Source organism: Gymnogyps californianus, chromosome 14, assembly GCF_018139145.2.
Source record: "Gymnogyps californianus isolate 813 chromosome 14, ASM1813914v2, whole genome shotgun sequence".
Classification (NCBI taxonomy): domain Eukaryota; kingdom Metazoa; phylum Chordata; class Aves; order Accipitriformes; family Cathartidae; genus Gymnogyps; species Gymnogyps californianus.
In genome coordinates this window covers 14,044,298-14,056,296 of record NC_059484.1, presented here as the reverse complement: position 1 = coordinate 14,056,296, position 11,999 = coordinate 14,044,298, and the positions used below count along the sequence as shown (strand labels likewise).

Here is an 11,999-nt window from a genome sequence, read left to right as displayed (position 1 = left end):
TACCCGAGAGCTGCAGCAAGACAATTGCCCAGAATTGGTTTTGCTCTCAAATGCCAATGGAGTTCCCCAACTGAAAATTGGAAAAGAGAATGTAATTTTTTTTTCCTTTCTGTGTTCAACCCACCTCCAGAGCCAGATGGAGTGGGTTGGATTTTAAAGTATTAAAGATATTCAAATTTCATAAGAAGGGGAAAATTTCTACAAACAGTTTTTGGTAGGTTGTCATATTTTTTTCCACCTGGCCTAATTGTCTGAATCTCACCAACTGCTTTATCGCATTGTAAAGCATTCTGGGCTGACAGATGCTATTTAAAATCAAATTCTGTTCTTCTCTGCAGCATTGTACATATCCAAGAATAACCCTTCTGTAAGGCATGCTATACAACATGGCATTGGTCCCACTCAGGCAAAAATCTAATTGACTTGTATAGTGCGTGTATCTTGCAAGGTAACCAACTGAGCAATAGTCACCATATGAATGAAAAGTAATTACTTCTGCTGAGAAACTGAAGCCATGACACAGCTTCCACAATACCTTCACCACCAGCCTGCATGCATCAGTGCTAGAGAAACCCCATAGCCAATAAAATGCCCATAAGGAAATGGATGTGAAATTAGTTTAGTTTAAAAAAAAATCCCTACAGTACTGTACTATATCACTATTCGGTGGGAAAAAAAAAAAGAAGTAGTAGATGTAGTGCTTCATTCCACACAATAGGATAACCAATAGGGACAGAAACAGAAGGTTTGGGACACATGGGTTTATGTGGATCGTATGACCTCAATATTGATCACGTTATTTACATGTGCTTGAAAAACATGATCACACACATATGAATCACATGTGAATAAATGAGATTGGATCCTAAAGTCACGAGAGCTGCTTGAAACTCCATGTGTGAAATCAGTAGGCACAAGCCTTAAAACCATGTAAGCTTTTAATGGGAGTGGAAGATCGCAGTGAAGAGTCTCGGCTGTTACATGAAAGGGTCGCATCTCTGTTCCTTGCTCAGCATTCGCACCATGTCTGCAACAGCAGTGCAATATGAAACAACAGTGAGAGAAATCAACATTAACATCACCAGACCCCCTCTCCCACCTACAGAAAGACCAGGCAATTGCATTGCTCACTTGTTCTCATGAATACAGCCAGGCAAACATACCCACCTCTTGCCCACCTGGTTTTTACCCATTTTTGCTTCTTGGGCTCTTTTGCACCTACTGCAAACAGGCTGAGCTGCCCAGCTGCTGCATGAGCAGTTCCTCCCCCTTTCCCCATGGTGCCCTCGGTGTGGGCGATGAGGCAGGGCAGGCAGGGCTGAGCACCAGGCACAGCTTCCCCCATCCTGCCCATGGTGGGCACAAAACCCACCTGCACTTTGGGGACACAAGCCAGACCACGCACTTCTCCTCTAATAGCCAAGGTTCAGAGCAAAGCTTGAGAGGTTGGGGGCCATTTCTTATCTTTCCTCCCACAGGCGTGACAAAACCTTCTCATTTCTGTCTATTGTCGAGCTTAGCTTAGTTTGCAGTTAGAGGACTTTCAGAAGGATAAATGAATGCTAATGAAGAGCGGTGAGGGGCTAGCTGGATGTAAGGTTTATATCCAAGGTTTCTAGCCAGAGCCAAGTAAAACCTCTGATGCTTCACAGGCTTATATTCATTGGCCCCAGATATGTTCCACGCCTGTAGCTGACTTTTGTGCATCCTGTTTTTAACCTGTTTACATATCTATTGCCCATCTAGTTTTTGATCCAGAGAAATCCGTATAAAGGAACAGTAGGTACATTAATGGTTCTGAAAACTCCAGAGGTAAACATGCTGCTTTGCTGAATATTTGGATATGTTATGCCGTCCCAGGAGGTGCTGGGCAGCTGTGCTCAGGGGCTTTTGATCCAGGACCACCACAGCCCCAACTGCATTGCCAGACAGCGGAAAATCCCAGGCAGCGTCCTGCACTGGGCAGCAATGTCCCTGCTGCTCTTCTCCCCACAGTAAACCTGTGGCAGCCACCCCTTCCCACAGGCTCAAGGTTTCTCCATGCACACGCACCTCCAGCACTTCACGTAGCTAGAAACCATCCACCAGTTCCTGGTCCTGTCTCCCAGCCTTCCTGCGCTCCCCCTCTACTTGCCACAGCAGAAATAAGCCCAGAAGAGAGACAGACACTCTGTAACTAGGCGGTTCCCTAGAAGGACCCCATTTTACGAACAAGCACAGACTGGACAGCTTTTTTTGCAGGCTGTGAAATGTGCTGTGGGCTTGAAAGGGATGCCTTGGGTTGTTGGAGAGTAATGACAAGGAGGACACTAAATGTCAGGGCAGATGGATTTGATTCTCCTCTTCCCTGGAGCTTTTGCAAGGCAATTGGAGAAAGGAAGTTTTTTTCCAGACCAGGATGGCAAGGTGCAGCCTGCTTGCAGGGGCAGCCAGATCACTTTATGCAATTAAAGGACCTTCATCAAAGCTACAGGGATCTCCCAGTCCTCTTCTCCAGTTGCAAGAATTGCGCTTTTGTTTAAAAAAATAATCATAAATAGGGAACAAATCCTACTACTGCCTTGCCCTGCCTTTGCAGGGAATTGGCTGGTTCTCAAAGCAAAGGTGTCTTTTCGTGCTGGGCAGCCTCATCCCCACAGCCGGCCATCCATGTGCTCCTACCCATTCCCTGGCAGACCCGCAGCAGCGCTCAGAGTCGATGGCCAGCACTATGTCCTTCATTGCTGAGCTTCAGGCCTTGCCCCGGTAAAGTCGGCCCAGCGTTTGGTGTAAAAGCTCAATTTCTGGAGCTACCACCTGCTCTAAGGACAGTTCATCTTCTATGGAGACCACAACAACTTGAGGTGCCATCGCACTGTGCTGCCAACAAGCTCTGGTCATGCAGGGTAAAAGAAAGGACCAGCCCTGCTGGGAAACTGGGCAAATTTGGCCTTAATGCCTTTCAGCCAAGGAGGATAAATAATGACAAAGAGGATGACGGACACAGTGCCACGTTTGAGAGGAACAGACGGGAAGGTGCCTGGTTGCTGCAGCAACAAGGCCGGGCTTTCGGAAAGATGGATTTTTCTTTCTCTTTTCACCTGCCAATCTTCCCCCCACGTCAGCACTCTGCCGCGGCGGGAGACGAGCGGTGACATTTACACTCCCACTAACAAGCTGGTTCGGTGATGGGCAGCTCTGCAGGAGAGCATCTGGTGTCACAGAGCCCAAGCAGAGAGGAGGGGAGGGTCCTCTCAAGCAGTTAGCATAATTTGGGACTTTTTATTATTATGAGCTTTATTAGGGCAGGAGCGTGCACAGAAACAGCAGGCAAAGCCCCGGTGGGGCATGCAGCATTTCCTACCCTTCATGTGGGTCTGGTCCTGCAGCCGATGGGAGCAATGAGATGCCACTCCCGCCCGGAGAACATCCTGCATGTCTTGCTGGGAGAGAGAAGGAAACTAAAAGGGAAAAGAAAAAGGAGAGGATGAGCAAGAAGTCAAGTGACACCACAGGAGCAATTTCACTTCTCAGCCTGGCTCATGATAGCAGGCTGTGTCATCAGCCTTGCGCCCGCTGTGTTCCTCAGTGCCCCACTGAAGCTGCCCGTGCCTTTGGCTCCTTGGGAGAAACCTTGTTATGGTGGCAGAGGTGAAACTCAGGCTGCTCTCTCCCTCCCGGCAGGTTTGCCCGCTGCTATGCCTCGCTATGCTTTCCTTTGCCTTCTGGATAAGACAACTTTCAGTTCACCCAAATTATCCCAATAATAATAGAAATAGTAGTAATACCAGTAATAATAGTAATAATAATAATAACAATTATAATAACACTAATGCAAAGTAAATGCAAGAAAAATACAAAAGCCCTGAAATTAATTGTATGAAATAGTGGTGCAGGAAACTGCTTTGGGTCATCTCCTCTCTCTTACTGGTTGATTTGCTCCTGGCATCAGGAGGAAAGTGGAAATTAAGAACCAGCAGCCTTTCCTGGCTGCCAGACCACTCTGCCATTGCAGCCGGCTGAGAAGGTGCCCTGTTGGACCATGACCCCCAAACTGGGGGTGGAAATACAAGGATATCGTAGCAAATAAAACTTGAAATTTGTGTATTCCCATGCCCGGCAGAGCCAAGGAAGCCGGGTTTCCTAAGGATTTGTGGCTGCAAGTCAAAGACCCATGTGGAGTCTCTGATGCCTAGTATGGATTGCGCTGATATATTTATTTGAGTGAGAGCATTAATAGGTTTTCTCTTCTCTACAGCGTCATTCTTTTTCACAAAGCTTGGAGGTTCCTGATATCTTGGAGATATCCACCCTTCTGTCAAATCAAGGTGAAAGTATGGGCTGAAAATTATTAGTAAGACACAGACAAATAGGCGGCTCCACCTCCTTCCCTGTCCCCATCCTTCCCTCTGAGCGCAGAGTATGTGCTAATCAGCCACTTTTCTTTAAGGAGCCAGGCTAAAAGATTAGGAAGTCAAGGAGGGCAGCCCACCTCTAGTGTCTTTGTCCCTCCCTGAAGCTGGTGCAGCCCTTTCAGACTGAATTTGAAGAGGCAAAGTACCTGATGTGTTGTAACCCAGTTTTCTCAGAGTAATTGCTCCGCTTTTCTAAATCTTCACTAAAAAACTCCCTACATTTTTCAGCTGGTGCTTAAAAGTATATCCGGTAATCTGCAGAGAAGAGATGACTGAACAAACGTACAGTCAAGCCTGGGGGAAAAAAATGCATGAAGACAGATTATAAAAGACCAGATAAATAATCCTTCAAATATGGAAACTGCAGAAATTAAGAGGATATTTCCAGAAATCCCTCATTACAGAGAGCACACAGGAAGCATCCAGGATTACAAACTGACCAGCGTATGAAGGTTATACAAGGGAGAAACCAAACCTGTTCGCCAGCGGCAACCGTCACGTCTGCAGCGGTGCAACGCACACAGGGACAGCGGCGAACCTCTTGGCAGCAATGTCAATCAGCAGAGCATGGAAAATGAGATCACTTGCGGAATCTTTTCCAGCGACCGAAACTCTGTAGGGGTGACCCCTAACCAAACCTTAGCATCTTTCAGCAGAGGGTTCAGGATGGAAAGTTTCTTCCCGTGGCATGGGTGCCTGTGGTGAGAGCTCCAGCTGGGCAGAAGCTTGGCAGCTCGCATGGGAGGTGGGGCCAGATGAAGGAGAAGCAGAAAAAAACCATTTTTTTTAGCATTCTTGACTGGAACTCTCTTCTTATTTAAAAAAAAAAAAGGGAAGTTAAATTCTCTTCTGTTACGGGAGGTTTTTTAAATTTTGAAAATTGAAATGTTTTCATGCTTTGTGGGTTAACTTTTTTGCCATCAAACCCTAATGCAGCAAAAGACAGAATCCTTTAGCAAAATGTACTTGCCTGAAAGACAGTGCCAGTGTCACGCAGACTGTTCTTGAATCGAAACCTTCCGCGCTCATGTTGGTTTTTGGTTTTGGACCCTTTCGACATTGCTCCGTTATCGTTTTCTGCTTCCTGAATCCTTGCCCTTCCTGAAAAGTGTGGGTTGCTTATTGTAAAGCCTGCCAAGCAAAGCAAGTGAATCAACTGTCCTACAAGGGCAAGGAACAAGCTGTGCCACATATCCATGGAGTAGCAGGGAACACCAAGAACCGTGCAGAGGCTTTGTTACCAACTGCAGACACTTCTACAGGCAGAAATATTATTCTTTAACTGTGTGGCTGCATCTCAAATGATCCATATGCAATTTTCCTCCCACATCCAGGGAGCAGGGTTCTCAATGCTGGTCAGACCCTGGTCACTCCAACAGATTTGCACTGACCTGTTGGTCTTGCCCTGGGGAATCTGTGCTGGCAAATAGGTATCGAGTCAGTATTGCAGAGCAGCAACAAACACGGAGCAGGGGACCTCTGTCTGGCTGCACAATAGAGAAAGCGTGTCCTAGAAACAGGAGCCTCGTACACGGAGCTGAGCCAAGCTTTCGGGTCCTGCTGCTGCCCAGATTATCCTAACACCCCAACTCCACCTGGTCAGCATGGAGGAGGTTCTCAGAGCTGCACTGAGTGACATCGGGGTTGGATGTGGGGACTCAGTTTCCCTAGCAGTGAAATGAGTCTTTCTGAGACTCGCCTCTTCCCCAGAGAGCCGTGACAATTCATTAGGCAATTGTAAAATCAGAACGTAGCTGCTGACTGTGAGTTGCGGTCCATTAATAGCCCTATTTATTGCCAACCAAATAATTAGCTTAGCCATGCATCAACGGGTCTTGATTGCATATGAAATAACTGCCTTATTACACAGAAATCAAATGAGTTTCTGAGGACAGCTCAGGTGTCACCTCAACCTCAGTACTGAAGAGGAAAAGAAAAAAAAAGAAAAAACCCAGCCATTTCGATGTGTTGCTCAGCAACAGAATTTGCGGGGGAAACAATCTAGGAATGAAGGAATGAGCATTTCCAAGAGAACAGGTTATTTCAGGCGAGACATCAGGGACAAGCAAATGTCACAGAGGTGGAGAACTTTTTTTTTCCTCCTTTAATCAATAATTTAAAGTAGGCATTTTGGGTAAAATAAGTATTTAAGTTAGCTGATTGAAAAACGGAGATCCCAAACCTTTACAAAGAGTCACATTGCTGAAGAAATGTTTATTTGTTTGTGTGAGGGAAACATTAGATTTAGTAGACACTGAATTAAAAATTGAAAATGCTCTTAGAAATGTCACCTGTTCATTTAAAGAGGAAGATGATGTAATGCCATCATTGCTATATTGTGTAGCATCCCTCCTGGAGCAATCTCATATTAATTTTGTTGTTCTCCTCCCCACATGCCCTCCCCTCCCTCCCTTCTCCTTTCTCTTCTAGGACAAGACGAGCGCGCTGAGTCTCAGCAATGTGGCGGGGGTTTTCTATATCCTCATCGGTGGGCTCGGACTAGCCATGCTGGTTGCCTTAATCGAGTTTTGTTACAAGTCCAGAAGTGAATCAAAGCGGATGAAGGTGGCAACCCATTCCCTGGCCTTTCACACCTTCTCTCTGATCCTACCCCGGCTCCAAAGCTGCCTTCAGAGACGGATGCAGCCCAGACCATGGGTGGAAAGCCAAGACAGGGATAACGAAGTGACCGTGTCACTCGACTTGCTAGAAAGGAATAGGAGCGTCAGAGGAAGCTAAAAGAGGGTCAAGTGGGCCATAGTGGGGAACTGATCAAGATCAGATCTTGTGATGCAAGATCAGACATGTGGCACAATGCTAGTTCAAAATCCAGATAAGAGCAAAATCATAGCACAAACGGTAACAGGAACATATTGCCAGTCCTTAAAATTAACGAAACAAGACTATGGCAATGCGAGTGCAGCATGGATGAAGTGTGCTGGGGTTGGTGTGATACAGCCGTTATTGCAATATGAAAAAATCCCCAAACCCAAGCAGTTAACAGCAAGATAAAACTGGAGTAGCGTGGTAATGAATCAGATCCTGTTGTTCCCTTTGCTGGCACCCTGCTGCCACCATTTGCAGGTTGGCAACAGTGATATATGCTCAGAGCGTTGTTGCCCTGGAACGGATGATGTGGGCCTCCAAATTCAGAATTATGGGTCCTCTTAGAGAGAAATTGGCCTCTAATGTCTCCTGTAATGTTTTTTTTTTCTCCACCCTGTCATGGTTTTGCAGAAGCGTACTTCCTATGACCCAGGAGATTTGTTTCAGCCCTAAATTCCGGTGTACCTAAATTTCAGAGTGTTGTGTCAAGAGTGGATTAGATTTGAGAGCCTTGGGGATACACATTTAATGCAGCATCTGTGGAACAAGTACATTTTGACTCAGATGACTAGCAGAGGCGATTCCTTATACAGATACCATTGTGTACAAGGGTGCAGCGGGATCTGTGCTGTAAGAGTAACACATCCCTTTTCTTTATCATCTTGACCTCTCCCATAAGCATGGAAGTCAGTATGAGTATATAAAGTATGCAGTGAGTTTCATGAAATTTAGAGAGAGTTTCACTTCCCTTAGCGCTGAAACTTACCCAGAATCAAAAGGAAAATAAGCGATTGTTTCTTTGGGTTTTATGTCACCATTTCACAACATGCTTAATGTTTTCTCAACAATAATAACATTTCTAATTCACTGAAAATGTGCAACAGCTCTTTTCCCATTGAGGTTCAGAAAATTCTACAGGCAATGAGAGGTACATTGAGCACAGGAGTAAGAAAATGTGAGCAATTAATGTCCCTGAATATACAAAAATTAAATTATAATTGCTGTCTACACTGTAAAGCTAGGTGTGTCACAAATACACTGCGAAAGAGTGTCAGAATGCAACAGCTCCATAGTTTTAGTCTTAAGCAGATTCTGCCCTGCTGTGGCTTCCCTGTGTTACTTGAAATGACCCACTAATTCACGTCAGTGTTAGCTTGCAGTGCTCTTGCCATGTTAAAACCAGCCACTACGGGAAGGAATCCTTGCTCCCAATGTTAACATCTGGTCTAAGCTTGTCCCTTTGGCTGGCTCCCACCATCAGTGGCTGCCCCACAAAGCCATCCAGCAGAGCCCAGGCAAGGGCCCAGAAAGATGGGCCAGATCTCCCTCTAAACCCAACCTCTGCTCAGCAAGTCCCTACAGATCCCCTGGGCGAGCTGCAGATCCCACCAGCACAGGAGGCTGCTCCGTGCCTGGCAAGGCACTAAGCTGTTTCTGAATAGCTATTCCAGATTTATCTGTTCTGGATAATTCTTCACCTGGATATCTCACTCCAGAAAGGATGATTGTATCCTTAGAGACAGCTTAAACGCAAAGGAACCAAATTGACTTCATCTTTTAGTTTAATTGTTCTAAACAGGTGGTTTCCTTAGATCTCTGAAAGCAAACATTTTGGACGGTATCTGGAACAGGAAGATGAGATTTGGTTTCCTCAATTAGGTTTGCATTTCCTGGTTACCTCAGTCGTCGCTGTAGACAAAAACATAGGCACATGCTCAACTTCTCACATGAGGAAAGTTGAACATATGCTTGCAGTGAGTCAGAGTCCACCATACATAACAGTACTGGAGTAGTAATAGCATATCTATGGGGGAAGTGTGTATAATGCCTCTGCTCAGATCCAGGATGACTGTTCTTATGTTGTAGGGTTTGAATAGTTTTTGCATATGGCACATATGCTTTATACCCCAAAATACTGCTGAAACATTTAATTTTGAATGTGGAAGAGGTGCGAATTAACAGAGCAGATGCAGTAGGGGCATGCCGAAAGTGAGAGTCTGAATGGAGACAAGGAGGGAGAGAACAGTGACAGAAAGACAACACTGGTTTATATTGTAATTTCTCCAACATTGCTAAGGACAGGGGGAGACCCCCCCGTCCTTCCTAAAAAGGGTTTTTGTTTAATCCCACAGCAATCAATCAACGAAGCCATACGGACATCAACCCTTCCCAGGCCGGCTGCAGCAGGAGGCAGTGGAGAAAATGGACGTGTGGTCAGCCACGATTTCCCCAAATCCATGCAGACGATCCCGTGCATGAGCCACAGCACCGGCATGTCCCTGGGAGCTACGGGATTATAATTGGCCTTTTGACCCATTGCCTGGGTGAGAGCAGGGGCAGCCCAACTCCACCCCCTCCAGAGCCAAAAACAAACCCAACACTAACAAGACAAACGACAATGACAGAAGGGACAATTGGATGGATCTTCTCGAGGAAATCAAATCTATTTCCCTTTTTATTTGCAAACAGATCCACCGGCAGGAAAACAGAAACAGGTCTGTACTGCAATAAGGAGAGTGTGATGGGATTTAACAGACTCATGAACCATCCCTGATCAAAGAACCACTGGAACACTAATGAGGACTATGCCATTTTGTTTTAACTTGGTTGTTAATAAGTCTTAGTGTGTGCAATATATATATTTTTTCTTACTAATTCCTGTGGTGTCAGGGTAACATCAGCCCTTTCCCCCTTCCCTGCTCAGTCCTTCAATCTGGTTTAGTTTGGGATGCAAACCATAATGTCTGAGCTACTAACAGCAAAAAAAGAAAATCCAATAAATGGCAAGTTGAACTCACTGCAGGGCGTCAGCATTGACCCCTTTTGTCCATCGTGATTCTGCCTTCCGTTGTTCTGTTGTGAACTCGGGCTGTGGAGTTATTGCAACGAGGCAGACAGAGCTGCAAACGGCTCTCCCTGCAACAGGAAGGACTTGATGCGAGAAAGAACCTGAACAAAAACACAAGGCTGTTTTACAGAGGCAAAGTCATGAGTGAGTTTGGAAACCCCAGGTAACCTGAGGAAAAAGTGATAATTCTTCCAGAGATGATGAGTGCCAGTTCAAGAGAAGAATCGTGTGTCTGGAGTGGAGAGCGTCATGCGTGGCAGACTAGAGCAGATGGTTGGTCTAAGATCATGGCTGGCTGCTGTTTATGGAAGAGAGAAAGTAAATGCCGCATTCCCCTCACATGCGACTCTCCTGCCTAGGTTATGGGAGGCTAATAAGCAATTGTGAATCATTTCTTCATTGCTTAGCTTCTGTGTGTGCTCCCTTTTTGGTGGTCACATAAGGGAACCAGCCTGAGCCGGAAATAGACCATCTCAAGACATCCAGTTCTAGATGGCTGCCTGTTAACCAGTAAAACATGCTAGAAGTCATGGGGCTGCAATGGGAATATCCCTGCCTTTTTGCTCTGAAATCTCTTCATGGCCACTTTTCTAATTAAGAGGGACATTTTGTAGATAGTTGGCCAGAATGGCTTCCTGGAAGAAACTGCTGAAGCAAATCAAGGAGGAGACCCTACAAGAGCTTCATTCAAGTGTCCATGACATTCGACAGCATCAGGGCTGGTCAAGTTCAGCCTTCCCGTCAAGTTGTGGCCTGTCTGGGTACAAAGCCAAAAGTAGCAGATTCCCACTCATGGATCCTTAGGGAGGGGGAAGCATCCACAAGCCAGGAGAGCCGGTTGCTGACCCCAAACTCAGTATTGCAGAAACCCACACTGCCAGACAGGCAGCTGGGAGTCCAACCACAGGCATGGAGACCAGAAGGGCAAGGATGGTTTTCCAGAACTGCACAAAAGGTTCGTTCTGTGAATCACTGGTATGGACAGACAAATGCTTCCCACCCTCGTGGGCCTGAGACACCTCCCCAGAAGTGAAGGATTCCCAGGGGACCATCTGGAGAGAGAGAAGATCTGTGGGGCAGGGACCACAGTGAACCCACTCAGCCTTGTCCCATCTCACAGGTCCATCACTGATGGCAAATAAAGTTCAAAGCTTCTCACAGGACCCAGCAAATATCTGTCCGGGGACTAAGCTGCTATTGGAGCGTTCTGAGCTGCTTTTTCTCATTTTTTTTCTTTTTTTTTTCTTTCTTTTTTTTTTTCTGCAACGTAGCAAGAGAGGAGCAGGAAAAGAAAGGAGGCAGGTGAAGAGAAAGTGATGCAGGCAAATGACTGGCACAGGTCTATGAGGAGGATCTGTCTATGCAGCTGTCCATAAGTACAGCTGGAAGCTGCCTGAATACCAGTTTCCATTAGCGTACGAATGTGCAGAGCAATACGTTTACCATCTTTAACACCAGCCTGGCCTGAAGTATCTGTTCCATTTACCCACTTGTCATGCAACACTTTGGAGACCAGCAAGTCAGAGTCAAGGTCCTAAGCTTGGGCACAGCATGTCTTGTGCCCGTATGTTTTCCTCTCTCTACCACTGGAAACCCTTGTGATCTTCGTCTCTCATCAGTGAACATGAACTCTGTTATCAGCCACTCCAAACACCTCTTCAGGTCACTTTGTGTTGGTTATCATTATTTTTAATCTGCTTTTCTTAATTTTAACTTCAGTTCTGTGTAAGTGCTAGCACAGTGGAGGCATCCCACAAGCTAGCCTCTTTCCATGCCCAGAGCCCTTGGATGCGTCTCCTGACCAAGCTCTTGCCGCATCCGGACCTTGCCATGGCAGTGCACCACCAGGTGCTGTGGTGGGAGCAGGCTGCCGAGACCCATCGATGCCCCGTCCTCCTCCAAAGACAGGACCACATGGCAGCAGGTCATGG

General features: G+C 46.2%; 1 protein-coding gene across 4 annotated transcripts in view; it reads left to right on the top strand.

The window, feature by feature from the left end:
• Window positions 1–9,520, top strand: part of GRIA1 (glutamate ionotropic receptor AMPA type subunit 1) — a 126,698-nt gene extending 117,178 nt beyond the window's left edge. For all 4 annotated transcript variants that reach the window (XM_050905117.1, XM_050905116.1, XM_050905114.1 and 1 more), the window contains 2 exons: window positions 6,825–6,959; window positions 9,332–9,520. In XM_050905117.1, coding sequence (XP_050761074.1) covers window positions 6,825–6,959; window positions 9,332–9,520 — 324 coding nt within the window. The remainder of the gene's footprint in view (window positions 1–6,824; window positions 6,960–9,331) is intronic.
• Window positions 9,521–11,999: the final 2,479 nt, after the last annotated feature.